This window comes from Lemur catta, chromosome 10, assembly GCF_020740605.2.
Source record: "Lemur catta isolate mLemCat1 chromosome 10, mLemCat1.pri, whole genome shotgun sequence".
NCBI lineage: Eukaryota > Metazoa > Chordata > Mammalia > Primates > Lemuridae > Lemur > Lemur catta.
This window is the reverse complement of record NC_059137.1, coordinates 6961847-6982582: the sequence shown is the minus strand read 5'-3', so window position 1 is coordinate 6982582 and position 20736 is coordinate 6961847. Positions and strand designations below refer to the sequence as shown.

The 20736-nt window shown below is 50.4% G+C and overlaps 1 protein-coding gene across 3 annotated transcripts; it reads left to right on the top strand.

The window, feature by feature from the left end:
- On the top strand, nt 1-20669 carry TBC1D13 (TBC1 domain family member 13). 3 transcript variants are annotated; one of them, XM_045563259.1, is made up of 12 exons: nt 1-167; nt 1107-1180; nt 2622-2662; nt 3263-3324; nt 3481-3580; nt 4432-4514; nt 7956-8115; nt 11411-11621; nt 12135-12298; nt 13154-13314; nt 13567-13624; nt 20571-20669. In XM_045563259.1, the coding sequence occupies exons 1-12, from the start codon at nt 145-147 to the stop codon at nt 20667-20669; spliced, it is 1236 nt and encodes a 411-aa protein (XP_045419215.1). In that variant the 5' UTR covers nt 1-144. The 3 variants fall into 3 exon arrangements, with proteins under 3 accessions (XP_045419215.1, XP_045419216.1, XP_045419217.1); XM_045563260.1 differs by lacking the exon at nt 20571-20669 and adding an exon at nt 14518-14698 and having other exon boundaries at nt 42-167; XM_045563261.1 differs by lacking the exon at nt 2622-2662 and having other exon boundaries at nt 152-167.
- Nucleotides 20670-20736: the final 67 nt, after the last annotated feature.

Sequence of the window (20736 nt, the reverse complement as noted above, 5' to 3'; positions counted from 1 at the left end):
CAAGGCGGAACGCTCAGGCTTGCGGTAGCGTTTCCGGCCGGAGGCTTTTGCCAAGCGCCCCGCGTCCCTGGGGGGCGGCGGCGGCGGCGGCGGCTTCGGCGGCGGTGGTGGCAGAGGCACTTAGGGGGTCCGGAAGTCAACACCATGTCGAGTCTGCACAAGAGCCGGTAAGGGACCACGGGGTCCGACCCGACCAGACTACTCCTGGCCAGGCCGCCCCTTTTGCCCCGCAGAGGGTGGGAGCGCCGGCGCGGCCAGGAATACGGAGGCCACTTTCTAACCTCATTGCCTGTGGGCTGTGGGGGCGGGGAGGACGGAGCGGAGGCACTTCTGTCCCTGGTGTCATCCCTTCTGTCTCTCTACCCCTGGACCCCTGGGTTCCCCCTTCCCCTGGTATCTGCCTCATCCAGACCTCCGTGCCCCGCCCCCATCCCTTTCCCCCTTTTTAACCTTCTGCCTCAGTACTCTCCTTTCTCCAAATGCTCCCTGTGCCCTTTTCCTAGTAGAAATGCTAGAGAACTTGCTTTCTCCAATCTTTCTCCTCCCCCAGCCAGATCCTGCAGCAGTGGCTAAATTTTGCTCACTCGTCAGTTTTCCGCCAGGATGTGCTTTTTAAACCTTTTGTCCTTCCTTGTAGACAGACCCAGAGGTCTGTTTGTTAGCATGGAGAGCTAAGTGCAGATTGCACAGGTCCATCGCCTGCGGATCAAATTACTCTTGGTTCTTAGGGTTCATTGAGTTAAGGTCGTGGCTGTGCTGTGGGCTGGGCCTGGCCAGCAGGAAGTGCCCAGTGAATGTCAGCTCACTAAATATCAAAATGTGTCTAATTTTGTGGTGCTCAGTTGAGAACCTCTAGATAATATCTCAAGTTTCTTCACTGACATTCTATGTTTCTGAGCTTAGAGGAAGAAATACTCTATAGATCTATTGTTCCCCAGAGCTGCTTTTGGTGAGGACCTTGGATGAGCTTTGAGTTTTTATGCCCTGAAGGGGAAGGGGGGACAGGTTGGAGGCTGGAGGTGTGAGGGAGCTGTGGGCGGCAGGCTCAGTCACTAAGCCTGTCACCTTAGGGTTTGAGTGTGCTTCATTTGCCTTTTCCCTTCCAGGATTGCAGATTTCCAGGATGTCCTGAAGGAGCCCTCAATTGCATTGGAAAAGCTTCGAGAACTCAGTTTTAGTGGTAAGAGGCAACTCTGCATTTTCAGGGTTTCCCTAGAGCAGCCTGGGCTGGGATGGAGGGGAAGGTGCTGAGGGCCACACCTGGTCAGTTCTGGGGGCCAGCCTGACTTCTGAGGCCTTCGCCAAGTTCTGGAGAGCTGACCAAGCAGTGACTGTCCTGAGCTTGGAGAGGTTTCCCAGAGGAATTGTGGCCACAGTTAGCATACTTTTAGGCCTTAGGCAGGAGTCACCAGATTCCTGAGAGTAACTGGAGAGGACTGGAAATGGAAGAATGAGAATGAGGAGTGACCTTTTGAGCCTAGGTTGGGCCTTTCCTAATTCCTCAGCTAGCTTCCTATGTTGTGGAATTTGATTAGCTGCAAGGTGGTTCCTGGTTCTCTCCCTGGCTTGGGATGTAAGCTGAGGTGACAGTAAATTTTGGTTAATGGCAAAATTTCAGCCTTGGGACACTGATTTTAAGAAGCTGATCCTCTGCAGTGTTTGACTTTGCCCTCCCTGGCATGGTTAATTATCTGCTTTTTGTTTGTGTTTAAAAACACCCCAAGGTGTTCCGTGTAGCTTCTTGTCACTACCCTGCCCCTGTAACTTTGCCAGCAAGAAGTTCTTTCATTATCCCTGTCATTCTGAGTGGGGGGCATTAGCTCATGTTCACAGGGCCAGGGATACTACTCTAGCAAGGCTCCTGCCAATGTTGCAGGACAAGTTTGCCTGGAAGGGGGGGCAGTCTGTGTCAGTGGTTTGGGCTTTAGAGTCAGACCTGTGTTGAGTCCTTGGTTGCTCTGTCTTTATAGATGAATTCCCTTATCTGTAAGATGAGAAGGATGAGGCTAGTCTTTCCTACTTACTGGGATTATAATGAGGATTAAGTGAAATGTCTATAAAGCACAAAGCACTTAGCATTAGTAGCTTAGTTTATATTCCACAAATACTTACAGAATATCTTCTGTGTGCCATGCCCTGTGCTGGGCACTGGGAATAATAGACAGATGTTGGTTTCGTCTTTCTGGGGCTTACCCAGTAGTGGGGGTTACAGATGTTAAATAAATACATAAAATATATTATATAATTCTAGTTGTGATAGATGCTATGAAGAAGTCACAGAGCCATTTCTGTTTATAACAGGGAGACCTGACTTTGACTGGGAAGAGATGGTAGTTGGTAAAGGTTGCTCTGAGGAAAGAATATCAAGGATGAGACTGATGAGAAGGTGTTATCTTCAAAAGAATGTTCTAGACAGAGGGAGCTTTGGGCTGGGGCCTGGGGCCATGGTCAGAAATTACACACAGAATTAGCTTCCAGTCTAGTAATCTTTCTGACAGCGAATGATTCCTGAAGAAATACTTCTTGCCTACTCCATTCCCTGCCAGCTGGCTCCCAGGTGAAGGGCTGGGGGGTTCTGGGACTCTGGCCTGGGGCGTGACCTTTGCCTGCTGTGTCCACAGGCATCCCCTGTGAGGGCGGACTGCGGTGCCTCTGCTGGAAGGTGGGTGTGCCTGGGGTGGGGCTTCTGCTCTGCTGAGAGTCCCTGGGTTCCTGCATGGGCTGCCCCCACCCTGGCCCCTCCCTCCTGTTCTGCACCTTTCCTTGCTTGTCTGAGGAAGCTTTTCTGGGAAGTTCTGGGTTTTCTGTTCCTCTTGGTGTCCCCTCCAGGATCTCCTTGGGGATGGGACACTTTCTAATGCTGATGAAGGCCTCTGCTTCCTGGTCCATACCAGCAGAAGTGATGCTTACTGGGACAAAACAAAGGCTGTGCTTCCCCTAGAGCTGTTAGCTGAGGTGGCCGTGGAAACCCAGTGTCCTGGTTTCTAGCCCCTTTGAGCACAAGTGGTGGTGTTGGTGCTGTCGTTTCAATCATTTGAAAGAATGTGTGTGAGGAAAAGCGGAGGAAAGGGCTGGTTTGGGATAAAGGGGAAGGGAGGCAGTGGGGAGAAAAAGGGGTGACTAGCCCTGATTCGTGTGGACGTTCTTGGGTTCCATCACTTCTCATCTTCTCTGGGCTTTGTGAGATGTTTTCCTTGAGGCCTATCAGCCTCCACCTATTGTCTGGTTGTCACCAGAGCTTAGCCCCTCTTCCTCTGTGTAGATTCTCCTGAACTACCTCCCCTTGGAGAGAGCCTCATGGACCTCCATCCTGGCCAAGCAGAGGTGAGGCCCTGTGGAAGGGTGATGGTGGGAGGGCCTTTGTATCAGACAGAGCTGGTGGTGCTGAGACCAATCTGCCTTCTGTTGCTGCTTCTCTGGTCTGGGCTGGGCTCCCTGAGCAAGACCTTTGGGAATCATCCCTCTTCCTCCTCTCCGCAGGGAGCTATACTCTCAGTTCCTGAGGGAAATGATCATCCAGCCTGGCATTGCTAAGGCCAACATGGGTGTGTCCAGGGAGGATGTGACCTTTGAGGACCATGTGAGTAAGGGCCAGCAGCAGGGACCGAGGCTAGGGAATGAGGGGTGGGGCCTTTTGAGCAGGCCAAGCACCCCCACGCCAGAGGACAGGTGCAGCAGCCTGGCATCGGCTCCCTCTGGACCTTCCGGTCCCTCCTTTCTGCATTTGGTTGCTCAGGCCCTGAAGACAGTTGTCTCTCCCACTCCTGCTCAGGCGCAGTCAGTATATAAATGACGGCCAGTGTCCAGGGAGTGCTGTGGCCAGCCCTGCTCTAGGTGCTCCAAGGGCCAGGTCTCCTACCCTCATCCCCGTTCCTTGAGGCAGGTCCCATGGTGGTATAGTTGAAGGAAGTCAGAGCAGGGCAGGAGGGGAGACAAACTGCCTTTCTGTGGCCTAGAGGAAACCTGTTCTCTGCTCAAAGGCTGAGCTCCTCCCATGTGCGTCACACCGCAGGGCATGGAAATGGATTGACCGTAGGCCCGTCCTCCCAAGATAGGAATTGATGACTCAGAGCATTGATAAATGAAAGTTGAGGAAACCTAATGATATAACATTCATTCATTCAACAAGCACTGAGTGAGCACCTGTTACACACAGAGTTCTAGAGCTAGGGCAAGGAACAGAAAGAACAGAGTCCCTGCCCAGCAGGGCTAGACTCAGAGCAGACTGCCAGCTGTGGAGCTTGAATGGGATTTGGGAGGCTGTGGGAAGGCCTGGACTGTCTCCTTTGAGCAGCTGGCAGGCTGTCTCAGGGCCACAGCTGGGTGTGTGGCGGGATTGCTGGGGAAGGCCACTGCTCAGGCCTCCAGGGTAGAATTGGTCCTCGGGCCCTAGCTGTGCTGTGGATGAAGCATCATCTTCTCCCCCAACAGCCACTCAACCCCAGCCCCGACAGCCGGTGGAACACGTACTTCAAGGACAATGAGGTGCTGCTGCAAATCGATAAGGATGTCCGGTAGGCAGGGCACCTGGGGGCTGGGGGGACCCTCGGGACTTCTGGGGCTTTCTCCAGCTCTGTCCTTTCCTTTTGCAGCCCAGGTGCACAGGGTGTGTGCGGATTGTCCCTATGGGTCCAGGCACCACTGGTGATGGGCCTGAGAACGGGCTGTCAAGGGAAGTGCGTGGGTGGGGCTCTGCTCACGCGTGCCCAGCTCTCCTGATCCACACTGTAGTTTCATTTGTGTCCTGGGCGTTTATGGACTCATCTGATCATTCCTTCAACAAGTATTGAGCCCTGGGTATAGACAGTGCCAAGCTCAGGGTTGAGTGCTGAATAGACAGGCATGGTCCTTCCCCTAAAGTAGCTTAGAACCTAGAGGGAAAGATGGCAAGACAGACATTTGACCAGTTGGATCTTACCCGCACTTAGCACTCATGGTAAATGTTCTGACGTAAAGTTCAGGGGATTGGGGGAGGCCTAGCCTGAGAAAGCAGTGTGTCAGCTGCCATCTGCGGAGTCAGGGACCTCAGGAAAGAGGAAAAGCTGTTACGGGCCGGAGCTGCCTTTGGGAAGCCCTGAAGAGCTCACAGAGCTTGGTGCATTCAAGGAGCAATGCAAGAGCCAGGGTATGACGCAGGGGCTGGACCTCAGGCTTGATCCCAAGGGCATGGGGCAGTCACGCAAAGGCTTTGAGCAAGGGCGTGACATGGTCAGATATGTGTGTTTTAAAATTGTGAGCTACAATGTATACCTGCTCTTCCACCTGATAAGGAAACGTGGAAGTGCTGGCTCTACTGCCCTGCTGGGCTGGGAGTCTGGCAGCATGTGGGGTCTCCATAAGGCTGAGCGAGGAGCTGGAAGGAAGGCCTTGTCTGCAGGGTGGTGGAGTGGCTGAGAGCCTGGGTTCTGAAGTCCATTTGCCCAGCTTTAGTCCCACCTTTACCACTTGTTAGCTGTGTGACCTTGGCAAGTGACTCAGGCTTTCTGAGCATTACTCTTTATATCTGGAAACCAGGAGTAAGATGTTCAAGTTAAGGGCGTAGAGTGGGGTCTAGGTCTCCACAGATAAATGGAACTGTTGTGCTAGTCTTAGCACAACGCAGAAGCCCTTAAAATCATCGGCTCTCTATTAGAGAAGGGTTCTGGGAGCTCTCCTGTTCCACTTACCACAGCCTGCCTGAATCCTCCTCCGGCACCTTCCTTGGTCAGACAGGACAAGCTGGCTGGCTATCCCACACAGTGACCTTCAGCACTTCCAAGGGGCAGCTCTCAGGTGCCCAAGTTGGTCTGCAAGGCCAGGTGCTCCTTCATTTGGCTGCTTCTCAAGGAATTGCTGAGTGCCTGTGTGAGCAAAGGTCTAGGCGGGTAAGCAAGACTGAAAGGTCTCTGCCCTCGGAGAGCTTCCAGTTTAAGTGAGGAGACAGATACTAAACCTAGAAACACATACGTAGTTCCAAATACTGTAAATGCTGTTACAGAAGGAAAACCTCATGCTCTGAGAGAATAAAAGGGGGGCCCTGCTTGCATTGGGGGGGGTCAGGAAAAGCCTTTCTAAGGAGATGACTCAGCACAAGACATGAAGGGAGAGGAGGAGGCGGTGAGGCAGTGAGCTTGCCTGAGGACCAGCACGTGAGAGTGCTCTGCAGCTTGGGAAGAAGGTGCGTGGCAGGGGAAAGTCGAGAGGAAGGTCCTCCTCACCCTCACCACCCTGGGTGCTCCTCCCCTGCCCAGGTACATCTGAAGACAGCCCCAGGGGACCTCAGCACTGGGTGGCTTGGCCAGGCTGCAGGAGAAAGGGGGCTCTGCCACAGGGTGTTCTGATGGCCACATTTAAGTCAGGAACCACATATTGACCCAGGAGAGCAGCTTCCGTCTGGTAGTAATTGTAGCGCGACCTTCAGTGTTTCTAGAGGGCAGGTTTGCAATGTGCTACATCTAAGAAGTCTGCAAAATGTGCATATGCTGCAATACATTTAATTTAAAAACTAAAACACATTCTGGAGATTGTCTCCCAACTTATTTTTTCTCTTACTCTGCCTTGAACATCTTTCCATGTCAGCTATATAATATTTTCTTGTACAGTATATAACTTACTTAACCAAACTTCTTTCACTACTTCAAACAGCACAACAGTTAATAGCCTTGTGCATACTAGATAAATGTTTTTGACATGGAAAGACGTTTTTGACATTGAAAAATGTTTGTGGCTGAAGAGAAAAGTTAGGTTGTTTGACCATAAAGACACTTAAAAAAATGTGTGTGTATCTACTTGGAAATGCACAAAAAATATGGGTACTATACATATATAATGACTGTTTCTTTTTGGAGACAGGGTCTTGCTCTGCCTCCTGGATTAGAGTGCAGTGGCATCATGGTAGCTCCCTACAGCCTCAAACCCCTGGGCTTGAGCGGTTGTCCTGCCTCAGCTTCCCAAGTAGCTGGGACTACAGGCATGCACCACCATGCCTGGCTAACTTTGGTATTTTTTGTAGAGATGGGTTCTCACTCTTGCTCGGGCTGGTCTTGAACTCCTGGCCTCCTTGAACAATCCTCCCACTTAGGCTTCCCAAAGTGCTAGGATTACAGGCTTGAGCCACCATGCTTGGCCCTATATTGTTTTTCAATAAAATGTTATAATTATGCTCATCCTGAGGTCCACAGGGAATAAGAAAGAAAAAAAAAATGTCACAATTAAAAACAGATTTTTGTGAGCTAGGCTGATGCCCCAGCACTCTAGCCTGTGCAACAGAGTGAGACTCTGTCTCCAAAAAAAAAACCAAAACAAACCAGGGTGGAGGCATGGAGAACTTCCATTAATATGTAAAATAATAATTAAAAAATCCCCCAAACAGGCAGCGCGTTTAGTGGTCCCATGCATCTGTCTCCTGCTTCAACAGTGTTTGGACAGAGCGGACTCAGAGACTCCCTTTCTAAAAAAAACACAAAAAAAACCCCCAAAAAACAATGCTTTGGGGGGCTGGGCGTGGTGGCTCACGCCTGTAATCCTAGCACTCTGGGAGGCCGAAGTGGGCGGATTGGTTGAGCTCAGGAGTTCGAGACCAGCCTGAGCAAGAGCGAGACCCCGTCTCTACTAAAAATGGAAAGAAATTATCTGGACAGCTAAAAATATATATAGAAAAAATTAGCCAGGCATGGTGGCGCATGTCTGTAGTCCCAGCTACTTGGGAAGCTGAGGCAGTAGGATCACTTGAGCCCAGGAGTTTGAGGTTGCTGTGAGCTAGGCTGACGCCACAGCACTCGCCTGGGCAACAGAGTGAGACTGCCTCAAAAAAAAAAAAAAAAGAATGCATTATAAAAAAAAGAAAAAAATAATAAAACAAACAAACAAAAAACCAATGCTTTGGGGGACTCTTGGAGTCTCCTAGCAGCAGGGCACTGATGGAATAGCCAAAACCATCCTGAGTAACAGGATTCTCTCCTGTTCCCTCTTGACAGGAGGTTGTGCCCAGACATATCCTTCTTTCAGAGGGCCACCGAGTACCCCTGCCTCCTCATCCTGGACCCTCAGAATGAATTTGAGACCCTTCGTAAGCGAGTGGAACAGACGACGCTGAAATCCCAGACAGTGGCCCGGAACCGGAGCGGGGTTACAAATGTGAGCCAACCTGGGGTTCCCAGGGACTCCTCTAACAGCCTTCCCCTTCCTGCGTCCCGTGGACCACTGGTGCCAGGCCCAAAACCATCTGCCCTGACAGTTACCAAAGCAACTTTGGTCCTGCCAGGTCCACCTCTGGGGCTCTTTCTGATAGTTGGGGTTCAAAGGTTCATTGCCCTCCAGCTGGTGTAATGGCTGCCTGGGGAGGGCCTTGCATCACGGTGAACAAGCCACACTTCTGTTCTTACGGCAGAAGTGGTTTTGAGAACATCATTACTAATGTGGTGAGGAAGTGTGAGGCGGGTGGGATGGGCTGGGGGCTGACCCATTCTGGGTATCAAAGAAGACTTTCCTGAGGAGGTGGCATTAGAGCCAAGGCTTGAAGGACAAAGAGGAAGGAACATTCCAGGTGGAGAGGAGGGCATATGCCAAAGTCCTCAGGAGGAGAGAGCCTGGTGTGAGCAAGGTCCTGGGGCCTTGGCTAGAAGCGGAGGGTGAGGGGAAAGAGGTTGATGGCGGTGAGGCCACGAGGGACCTTTGTCCTGAGGGGTGGGGAGAGCCCTTGCAGCATTTTCAGGGCAGTGATTCGGGTCTATTTTGTAAAAGATTGCTTTGGGCATGGAGGTGCGGAGGCCACCTGGGAGGCAGCTGCAGTCCCAGGCGAGAGCTGGGGCGGGGGCTGGGGTGGAGCAGGTGTAGATCCGAGAGCCTCAGAGGGTGGAATTGGTGGGGCTTGTGCTGGGCAAGTCATGCTGGTGTTTGAACCCAAATCTTCTAGGAGATTCCTGTAACTCCAAGAAGCTGCTTGTAGCCAAACAAGTGTATTACCTTATTCCTTAACTTACACCTACTGTTTTGGTACCTGGAGCAGGGGCTTGTTCCCTAAAAGTTCTCACTGTCCTGTATCATGGAAAAACCCTTCTCTGTAGCTTCTAACAAGCTAGAGACGGATACTACTGCAGAAGCTTTTTCCCCAAGGGAATGACTTTGATCCAGGCTCTGATGGGGTGGCAGGGGCAGGGGCTGATCCCAGTGTTCCACGTGGCTATGACAGAATTGGGAGCAGCAGAAGTGCTGTGAGGTGCAGAACACTTGTTTAATAACCACATGGCATTTTTTGTAGGCAGCCCGCTAGGGTGCGGATTTCCTGGCTGAGGGGCCGGGGGGACTGGCTCCTGTCATTCCTTTCACTGTAGTAACTGGGGTCTGAGAGCTGAGCTCTTACACATTTTAACTTTTGGAACTGGTCCTGGTGGCAGAGAACCCACCAGAAACTTCATCCCTAGACCTCTGGGCCTGTGGTTGGGTGGTTTGAGTTAAAGCTGACCATCTGTGTGATGCCGGGTAAGTAATCCTGGCTCATGTTCCTGGGCCTCTGTTTCCTCTTCACATAAACTGGGCATGATCATTTTTGCCAGGCCTGGCTTTTGAGTTGCCAGGAGGATGAAATGAGGTCATGGCTGTGCAGATTTTTAGAAAGCAGAAAGCACTGGGCATCCCTGAGCGGTAGCCTGCCCTAGGGGCCTGGTTCTGGAGTCAGCCCATCTGGGTTCAAGTCCCAGTGCCATCACTTAGTGTGGGACATTTAATGAGTGACCTAACATTTCTGAGCCTCAGTTTCCTCATCTTGAAAATGATGTTGAGAGAATATTCTAGGTTGGTCAGGGGCTTATTTATGGAAGAATGTTTGTACAACACTGTCTGGTTCATAGAAAGCTCTGAGTAAATATTACTGAGATGTGTGCATGTAAACATGTACATGTGTGTTTATGCATATGCAAGCGTGCATATGTGTGTGTGTGTGTGTGTGTGTAATGGGAGAGGGAATCTAATGTCCTCGGGACCCTGTGCTGCCCGCATAGCTTCATAAGCTCTCTCTGCCTGGATTGCCCCACTGCTGGGGCTGCTGATTGAGTAGGTTTAGGGAGCGCAGGCACCTGAATCTTTACAGAGTTCAAGGGATCCTGAGGGGCAACTGGTATTTGGGAATGTTGCCCAGGCTGGAGTGTAGTGGCACTATCATAGCTCACTGTAACCTCGAACTCCTGGGCTCAAACGATCTTCCAGCCTCAGCCTCCTGAGTAGCTGGGACGACAGGCACACGCCACCACACTCTCTAATTTTTAAATTTTTTTATAGAGATGGTGTCTTCACTATTTTGCCTAGGCTGGTCTCGAACTCTTGGCCTCAAGCAATCCTCCTGCCTTGGTCTCCCAAAGTGCTGAGATTACAGGCATGAGCCACCATGCCTGGCCTTTAGGAGGGATCATCATCTCTTTATCTTCTAACCTTTTTTTTTTTTTTAATTTGTTTTTCCTTTTAAATTTTATTACCATCACAAAGTACCTGCATCCATATCTTTTAACCTTTGCTTAGGAAAATTTCTAAACATTCAGAAAAGTTGAAAGAAGAGAGTACAGTGCACATCTGTATACTTGCCATCTAAATGCAACAGTTGTTAACATTTTGCCATGTTGCTTTATTTGTGTTCATCATACATGGAGAGAGTAAGTTGCAGTTGTCTGACCCTTCACCCCCAAGTACTTCAGCAGGCATCTGATAGCACGTCTACGAAGAACAACAATAATTCCATAATATCATCTCATATCCAGTCTGTGGTAATTGAGATGTTCTCCTCACTTGTACCAAGAGTATCTTTATTGTTTTATTCCAAACCAGGATCCAATCAAGGTGTATGCCTTGCATTGGGATGTTATGTTTCTTTAGTCTCTAGATGTCGGACAGATAGGTCTCTCCCCTGCCCCCCAAACAAGTGAGTTTTTAAAAAGTTTTCCTCAGTCATATGTTTTTGACATATTTAAAGGTTTTAAAATGAACTGTAAGTTACATATAGTAAAATGTATGTATACAACTAGGTAAATTTTATTATGTATATACCTTTGTAACCACCAAAGTCAAGATACAGAACATTTCCATGTTATTAGGCCACAGTTGCTGCAAGTCAAAAACACTAAAGCAAAAGAAAAAAGAAAAAAAAAAAAAGAACAATTTCCATCATCCAGAAGGTTCCTTCATGCCCTTTCCCTGTCAGTACCCTTTGTCTCAGAGGTAACTGTTGTTCTGGCTTTTACCACCATGAATTAGGTCTTAGTACTATTGGCCTGTAGAATGCCCCATATTCTGGAATCATCTACTTGTTTCCTCATTATGGTGATTGACATGTTCCTTTATGTCTTATATTTTCCCTAAGCTGGAAGTTAAGCCCAGGCTTAATGGTAAATATTTCTGGCAAGACACATTGTCCTTCCTGATGGGCTCCTCCTCTGCTCCCCAGATGAGCTCCCCGCACAAGAACCCTGCACCATCGTCCCTGAACGAGTATGAGGTGCTGCCCAACGGCTGCGAGGCCCACTGGGAGGTGGTGGAGCGGATCCTGTTCATCTACGCCAAGCTCAACCCTGGCATCGCTTACGTGCAGGGCATGAACGAGATCGTGGGGCCTCTCTACTATACCTTTGCCACGGACCCCAACAGCGAGTGGAAAGGTAAGAAGGCCCTTGGCTTCCCACACCCCTCCTTGCTGGCTCCTAGAGAAATGGACCGAGGCCAGCAGGCTGGAGGGCTGTAGCCAGCTGTGCGGCGTGCTTCCCTCCTCGGGCCTCCACTCTCCCTGTCACATGAGGGTTTGGCCTGGGTCATCTGTAAGATTCTTGTGGCTCTGATCTAGAATGTTGGATGTTTACTGATCTTTTGATATTTGTAACTTAATTTCTGGTAGAGGAGATGAGATGTACATACAGGAAGCTTACCTTCTTGTGTGAAAAATGTCATCAGGAGAGTATGTAATAATTGCTAAGTGAGTGTGCAGTATTGCCAGATGTGAGAAGAAAGCAATGATGTCCTTAGTCTGGGAGTGGACAGTAGTCAAGGACAGAGGAGGGACAGCCTGACCATGAGAGAAAGGCAACTTGGGGGGGCTCAGAGGGGCCAGATTTCAATGCAGTGTGGGGCGGGTGGGCCTCATGCGTGCCACTTCTGTGCACCCCGTGTCTTTCCAGAGCACGCTGAGGCAGACACCTTTTTCTGCTTCACCAACCTCATGGCTGAGATCCGGGACAACTTCATCAAGAGCCTAGATGACTCCCAGTGTGGCATCACCTACAAGATGGAAAAGGTGTACTCTACCTTGAAGGATAAGGACGTGGAACTCTACCTGAAACTGGTGAGGGCCCCTCCGGACCAGACAGGCAGGAAAGGGCAGAGGTGCAGAGCAGCTGCTGAGCAGCCCAGGCCCAGGGCCAGGTCTGGCTTGAGAGTGGCCACTGCTGCTGCGGGGGTGCTCACCACATGTGGAGGCAGGCCTGGGAGGGAAGGGGAGAGTTGAGAACGGTGCCCATTGTGTGCCAGGCACAGTCAGGGCATCTACCATACACTGAAATAGTTAAGCCTGTTTATAGTTCTCTGAGATGTGTATTAACTTCATTTTTAAAAATTAAAATAAATTGGCTGGGCATTACAGTCTGCTCTTGCCTGTAATCCCAGTACTTTGGGGGGCCAAGGCGGGAGGATCGCTTGAGGCCAGGAGTTCATGACTAGCCTGGGCAACACAGTGAGACCCCATCTCTACAAAACAACAGAAAAATTAGCCAGATTCAGATGTGGTAGCCTGTAGTCCCAGCTACTGCAGAGGCTGAGGCAGGAGGATTGCTTGAATCCAGGAGTTTGAGGTTGCAATGAGCTATGGTGACGCCATGGCACTGTAGCCTGGGTGACAGAGTGAGACCCTGTCTCTGGGAAAAAAAAAAAATCTGGGTTTGTGGCTTCTCTTGAACAATCAAAAGGTCTGAGGACATTGACTGGCAGCAAGAAGCCCCTGCCTGTTTAAACAAGTGAGGCTCTTCGGTGGCCCAGTGCCGTCCCCATAGGAGTACCTGGCATTCACACCTGGCCCACTGTATCCTTGATGTTTGGGCCTGGGCCCTGGTGTTTACCTGCATTCACTTCTAAGAGGCTGCATGGTGCCATGTGGCAGCTAACAACCAGATTCTTGCACCCCACCCCCTACCACTCTCCCCAGCAAGAGCAGAACATCAAGCCCCAGTTCTTTGCCTTCCGCTGGCTGACACTGCTGCTGTCCCAGGAGTTCTTGCTGCCTGACGTCATCCGGATCTGGGACTCCCTCTTCGCCGATGACAACCGCTTTGATTTCCTCCTCCTCGTCTGCTGCGCCATGCTCATGTGAGTGTGTGGCCATGACTTTGCCTTGGTTCACCTGGCCAGTCCTTGGGAGGAACCAGAGGGGAGGACCCTCAGCTCCTGGAGGGCGGGCAGGAGCTGCTCTCAGGTGACTGGAGAGAGCCCTTGGAATCCTTGGGATAGTGCCAAACCAAGCTCGCTGTGGGTGGTGAGGAAGGAGCTGGAAGGGGCCTGGCAGGGCATGCACTCAGAGCGGCCCTGGGTCCCAGCACTTTTGCTGCTTCTTTTTCGTAGACTGATCCGGGAGCAGTTGCTGGAAGGGGACTTTACCGTAAACATGCGGCTCCTGCAGGTAATGGGAGTTTGGAGGAGCAAGCCCAGTCTCAGCCCTGAGGCATGCTCACCAAGCTGCCACCCCACAGCAGCCGCTGTCACAGCTGGGCTCAGGAACGGTAGAGAGTAGCAGAGAGGAAGAATCCAGGGAAAGGATCTGAGGCAGATCTGGTTTGGATATGGGTTTGAATCCTGGCTCTGCCATTGACCTTGAGTGTTGTGTGGCCTTGAGCAGATGACTTGGGCTCTCTGAACCAAGTGCTGTATGTAGGTTAGTCACACCTGGGACACAGCGAGCACCAAGAACATGGCAGTGCTCGTTGGTAATTGCACTCAGACCCGGGGTAGGAAAGCGGAACACAGTGATTAAGAACATGGGCCCAAGGGCCAGACAGCTTTGGCTTTATACCTTTGTTCCTCTGTGCTCTTCATGTGACCCGAGTGCCAAGAGACAGCCTCTCTGGGTCTTAGTCTCTTCACCAGCGCCTGGCCTAGGTTGGTTTTCCATAACTTCACTGACGAGCTCTGCAAGACAGGCCTGAGCACAGTAACCCGTTCCTAGGGCTGTCAAGGTGACTCAGGGAGCTGACGCTTAGTGCCCGGCCCTATACCGGGTGTGAGTGGAGCTTGGGGTTCGATGGTGGCAGGGCCCTGGTCCTGGTCCTGAGGAGAGGGCGGTGGGACCCTTGGGTGGTGCTGTTTGGGTTCGCTAAGCTGGTGCTCCAGTGGGCGCAGCGTTGGCTCCATGCATGGGTTTGGGCAGTGTGCGCGGGATGTCTGGTATTCTGTGGTCCCTGCCATGGGCCCAGGGTGCAGCATGGTGACAGGCCCCAGTGGGGAAGGGTACGGGTGTGGCAGAGATGGCAAAGGGTGAGCTGGCTCAGGCATTTTGTTGGCCTTTCCCATGCCCAGGATTACCCCATCACAGACGTCTGCCAGATCCTACAGAAAGCCAAGGAACTCCAAGACTCAAAGTAGCCTGGCGGCAAGAGGCCAAGGTTTTGGAAAGCAGCCACTGGACCCTGGTGCCCTGGCTTCTGGGACATGTAGAAGCCTGTGGGGACGCCAGCCCAGGGGGGAAGCTGCAGGATTGATCCACTCCAGGCCTTCTCGCCCTGGCTCCCTTGCCGCAGGCCGCTCCCACTGGGAGCACACTGTGCTGTGCCCCTTCCCTGCCACCAAGCCTGGCTCCCTGCCTGCTCTTCAGCCCTGAGACCCTTTGCCCAGGCCTCTGAGCAGGGTTGGGGCTCGGGAAGTTCTCTTTTCCGGGGCCGGGGTCTATTTGGGAGGCTGGCAAGGGCCCCTCCCTGCCTCGGTTCCTGCATCTGATGTTCTCCTGGGCGCTGGTCAGGGAGGTGCTTGGCATAGAGGCCAGAAACCATTTCTGAAGGTTGGTGCTTAGGCTTCTCCCTGGGGAAAGTGACCCTGAGGGCACTAAGCATCTGCCAGGCCCAGGTCACACCCTCCGTGCACCTCCCACTAATCGTGTGTCTATCTGGTGTTGGTGTGTGTGTGTCCCTGAATTCCCCAGATGTCTCTACGTCTGTGTGTGTGAGAGAGAGAGAGAGAGAGAAGGGGGTGAGGGGTGAGGGTATCTGAATCCCACTTGGTCTCGCTGCTTCTCCTTCTTAGCCCCCCTCTCTAGCTCTGTCTCCCTCCACCTCTGTTGCAGCAGCTATGTGTTCCTCTCGCCATTACTCTCCCTCTGTCCTTCTCTCTTGGGGTGCCTTATCCTGAGCCTCTTCCCCTCTCTCCTCCCCCCACTCCCGTGAACCCGGAGACAGAATGAGGCATGTGGCTCAGCAAGGCCCCTGGAGGTCAACCTTGGCCTTTGCATCCTTTCTCATCCCTAGGCTCCCAGGTCCCGGGCTGGGAGGGAGCCCTGAATAGGGCCCTGAATGTGCTTCCCATAACAGGACTCTTGGAAACCAGAAGCTGCTGAGAATTGATGGGGCTTTGGGCCTCTTGCCCCTGCTTTCTGCCCAGGGAGGGAGAAGGAAGAAGGAAAGCTGGGTTTTCTGGAAGTGCCCCCAAAGGGAAAGGACACTAAGGTGGTTCTGTACCCAGGGTTGGCATCCAGGTGCTTCACAAGAGTTGTCATTCCCTTGGCCTCCAGGTCCCAGCCCAGGGTGGCAAGTCCTACAACGGGCAGGTGGGACCCAGCGCATCCCTGAGCCAGGCGTAGCTGAGCATTAGGCCCTGGATCCTGTCAGTGCCAGCAGGGCCATGGCTGTGCCTGTGTGTGTCCCTCCTCCCCGTGCAGACTGAGGGTGCTGCTGGCCTTTCTCCTCCAGGCACCTGCTTGGGCTGTTCCCAGGGTTGGAACATGTGCACTCTGAGCAGGGGCAGTGAGCCTACTCCCAGCTCTGGGAGGGCGGGGCTGCTTCTGACCAAGTCCCCTCCCTCCTTTGGTGAGCAGGCAGGTGGTTTGGGTCTGGAAGCCCAGGTACCTTAGCAAAAGTCCTCATCCTCTTCCCAGACGGCCAGCAGGAGCCAGGCCCGAAAAGCCTTCCTGAATCTGGCAGGTGGGACTTCTTGCTGCCCTCCCAGACCTGGCTGTGGGCTAGAAACACCTTCTCCCAGGTGGCTCCTTTACCAGGCTTTTCCTTGGATGCTGCTGGGACTTTGTGCACTTGCCTGTTTCCTCCTCTCCGAACACAAAGTATTTGGGAGATTTTTACTATTTATTGAGACTCCTGGCTATTTATTGCAGATTGGGGATAAGAGGTGGGACTGGGAAGGTAGAAAGGAGTTGGAAACATGGTCCTCCTTATTTCCCAAGGTCAAAGTCAGCATCTTTTCTCCCTGGCCCGGGACCTTCCTGGTTTTCCAGCAGGAAGAGGGCTGGGAGGGCTCTGAGCTCTCTCTACAGGAACTGCGTATAAAGGAGCGAAGAGAGCCGATGTCCTTGCCAGACTCAAGGACCCCTGGGATGAGGCAGAGACACACTGCCTCCTAGCAGCCCGCTCCAGTGTCTACTCAGAACTTGTCAGCTGGTGGTTCAGCCCCACCAGCCCCTTTGACTCCTTCACAGCCTGAAGCTTGGGCCACTGCCTGGGACCCAGCAGACACTGCCCAGGACACCTGATGCATTCCCTCTTGCCTGTCCCCCACCCTCCCTTCTGGGACCATACTACTTGAATCACTGCATCTGATTGGCTTCTGGCAGTGCTGGGTCCGGTGCCCTCTCTTTGACCCCGAGGTGAAGGTCAAGAGCACAGGGACCATGTCTTGGTTAGGCTGAGCTCCCAGTGGGATACTGCCTGAGGAAAGGACTTGCCCGTGGTGAGTTCCCCTCCAGATTCTCAAGGGAGGTCCCCACAGAGCCAGAGTGCCTGAGGCTTCCTGCTTGAGAAGCTGCTCCCAGCTTGGGACACTTAAAGATTGAGCTGTAAGAATTCAGCAGATCTCACTCCAGAGTCAGAATGTTAGTTTGCTTTTGTTTTTTTCATCTGTTTTGTTCCTTGAATCAATGCTGTTGATGTCTTTAATAAATCATGTATTCTTTACAGTGGGCATTGGGTGCTGTGATGGGCTGAAACCTTTGAGCTCTCAGAACAGGGAGAAAAGTTTGAGCAGGGATGGAGGTAGAGTCTCTCAGAGTGGTCTAAGAAAAAGGCCACGAAATCCTTATTGGAAGAGCCTGTTCAACTCTTCTAATTCAGCTACAGCAATCTGCAGCTTCCGGGAGGAGGGAGTGTGGACTTGAAAAGCAGGTAAAACACATGATCACATAGCAAGTTTTTAGATTTAAAAATTAGATCATCTCATTAGATACAGAAAAAGCATTTGACAAAGTTTGACATCTTTTCATGATAAAAACTCTCAAATTAGTGCTGGGTGTGGTGGCTCACACCTGTAATCCTAGCACTCTGGGAAGCTGAGGAAGGAGGATCACTTGAAGCCAGGAGTTCGAGACCAGCCTGGGCAACCACAAGACTCTCTGTAGAAAATTTAAAAAATTAGCCAGACATGGTGGTGCATGCCTGTAGTCCCAGCTACTCAGGAGGCTGAGGCAGGAGGATTGCTTGAGCTCAGGAGTTTGAGGCTGCAGTGAGCTGTGATCATGCCACTGTACTCCAGCCATGGGGACAGACTGAAACCCTGTCTCACAGGGTTTGTGAGGCACAGATGAAATGTACCTCAACACAATAAAAGCCATATGTGAAAAGCCGACAGCTAACATACTGAATGATGGGAAGTTGAAAGTCTGTCCTCTAAGACGAGGAACAAGACAAGGATGCCCACTCTCCAATTTTGTTCAAAATAGTCCAGGAAGTCCTAGCCAGAGCAGCTAGGCAACAGAAAGAAATGAAAAGTATCCAAACAGGAAAGGAAGAAGTGAAATTGTCTGTTCGTAACATGATCTTATATACAGAAAACCCTGAAGGGTCTACCTAAAAACCTGTGAGAACTAATAAGTGCATACAGTAAAGGTGCAGGATACAAAGCCCGCAGCACTTCTGTGCACTAACAATGAACTCTCTGGGAAGAAATCAAGAAAATCCCATTTACAATAGCTACAAGTAAATAAAATACTTAGGAATAAATTTAACCAAGGAGGTGAAAGACCTGTTCACTGAAAACTATAAAATATTGATGAAAGAAATTGAAGATACAAAGAAATAGAACAATATCCCATGTTCATGAATTGGAAGAATTAATACTGTTAAAATGTCCATGCTACCCAAAGCAATCTACAGATTGTGTGCAAACCCTATCAAAATTCCAATATCTTTTTTTTTTTTTTTTTTGAGATAGAGTCTTGCTCTGTTGCCCGGGCTAGAGTGAGTGCCGTGGCATCAGCCTAGCTCACAGCAACCTCAGACTCCTGGGCTCAAGCGATCCTACTGCCTCAGCCTCCTGGGTAGCTGGGACTACAGGCATGCGCCACCATGCCCGGCTAATTTTTTCTATATATATTTTTAGTTGGCCAGATAATTTCTTTCTATTTTAGTAGAGACGGGGTCTTGCTCTTGCTCAGGCTGGTCTCGAACTCCTGACTTCGAGCGATCCACCCGCCTCGGCCTCCCAGAGTGCTAGGATTACAGGTGTGAGCCACCGCGCCCGGCCTAAAATTCCAATGTCATTTTTGACAGAAATAGAAAAAAACAAAATCCTAAAATTCATATGAAACGACAAAAGACCCTGAATAGCCAAAGTGATGTTCAGTAAAAAGAACAAAGCTGGAGCCATCACACTACTTGATTTCAAAATATATTACCAAAGCTGTAGTAATCAAAACAGCATGGTAATGGCATAAAATAGACACATTAACCAATGGAACAGAATAGAGAGCTCAGAAAACGAACCCATACATTTATGGTCAATTGATTTTCTACAAAGGTGCCAAGAACACAATGGGAAAAGGACAGTCTCTTCAATAAAGGGTGTTGGGAAAACTGGATATCTACTTACAGATGGGAGAAATTGGACCTTCATCTCACACCATGTACAAAAATCAACAATGATATGACACTGGTCTGGGCAGTGATTTTTTTTTTTTTGACCCCAAGAGCCCATGCAACAAAAGCAAAAGTAGACATCAAACTAATAGTATGCACAGCAGAGGAAACAACAACGTGAAGAGACAACCTATGGAATGGGAGAACACACAGTCATACACCACACAACTTTTCTGACGGTGACGAACTGCACGCACGCCTGTGGTCCTGTAAGATAATGGAGCTGAAAATTTACTATTGCCTAGTGATGTCCTGATCATCCTGACCCTGTGTGGCCCAGGCTAGTGTGTGTCTTAGTTTTTAACAAGAAGTTTAAAAAATAAAAGGAAATTTAAAAAATTTAAAAACAGAAAAAAAGCTTATAGGATAAGGATGTAACAAAATATTTTTGTACTGCTGTACAATGTGTTTGTATTTTAAGTTAAGCGTTATTACAAGAGTCAAAAAGTTTTAAAAAATTATAAAGTTAAAAGTTACAGTAAGGCCGGGCATGGTGGCTCATGCCTGTAATTCTAGCACTCTGGGAGGCCAAGGTGGGAGGATCACTTGAGTTCAGGAGTTGGAGACCAGCCTGAACGAGACTCCGTCTCTACTAAAAAAAATTAGCTAGTTGTCATGGCTGGCATATGTAGTCCCAGCTACTTGGGAGGCTGAGGCAGGAGGATCACTTGAGCCCAGGAGTTTGAGGTTGCAGTGAGCAGTTATCATGCCACTCTACTCTAGCCTGGGTGACAGAGCCAGACCACCTTGTCTCAAAAAATAAATAAATAAGTAAAAGGATGTGTTGAAAAGGGAACCTTGGTATATATAATATGCTGACGGTGGGAATGTAAATTGGTACAGCCATTATGGAAAACTGTATGGAGGTTCCTCAAAAAACTAAAAATAGAACTTCCATATGATCCAGCAATCCTACTTCTGGGTGTATATATCCAAAAGATTTGAAATCAATATGTTGAGTTATCTACATTGCTATGTTATTGCAGCAAGTTGCTGTATGGCTAAAACATATTTTTATGGGCTGAATACTATAGCATCTAATATGCTAAAAATGTCCTTAACCAGTCCATTTCTGAATATTTTGCTTATTTCATCCTCTGGTATAAGTGATACAGTGGTGACTATTCGTGTTTGAAATCCTTGCATTTATAACTTCCCCGGCTCAGTCTTCTATGTAGCTTGGAAGGCATGAACTTTTTGAAGGCTTCATCTATCCTGTCTAGCTGCTTTCTGGAATCATTATGCCACGTTTCTGCTCCATCCAGCAGTTAGCATCAGCTGCCTGCATCCTTGTTCTCCCGCTAGTGTTAACGTGAAACTCTTTGTCAATCTAGTAGCACTTGGGGCTCATTTTATAGCATAATGGTTAGGAGAACATCCTGGGGTCAGACAGATCTGGGGTCCTGTCCTTGCTCTGCCAAATAGGCGCTCCCTCTTGGGGGTTTCGGGGATTAAATGAAGTAGTGATAAAAGTACTTTACAGTAGTTTTCGACCCGCAGGTGCTCACTAAGCCGCAGCGCCCTGTGCCCCTTGCGCAGGCGCAGAGGAGGAGCGACCCTCCAGCGGAGCGGACCTCCCGGCAGCCACTGCGGAGCTGAGGCCGTGCCACGCCCCTCAGCGCGCATCCTAAAAGGGCAGAGAAAGGGCGCCGGGGACACCGCCTCT

Bases quoted from the DNA above. Each gene is read 5' to 3' on its own strand.
- TBC1D13 (XM_045563259.1), top strand. From the start codon at position 145: ATGTCGAGTCTGCACAAGAGCCG. The intron at 1,181-2,621 runs GTAAGAGGCAAC...CTGTGTCCACAG, and splicing joins TCGAGAACTCAGTTTTAGTG to GCATCCCCTGTGAGGGCGGA. The intron at 2,663-3,262 runs GTGGGTGTGCCT...TCCTCTGTGTAG, and splicing joins TGCGGTGCCTCTGCTGGAAG to ATTCTCCTGAACTACCTCCC.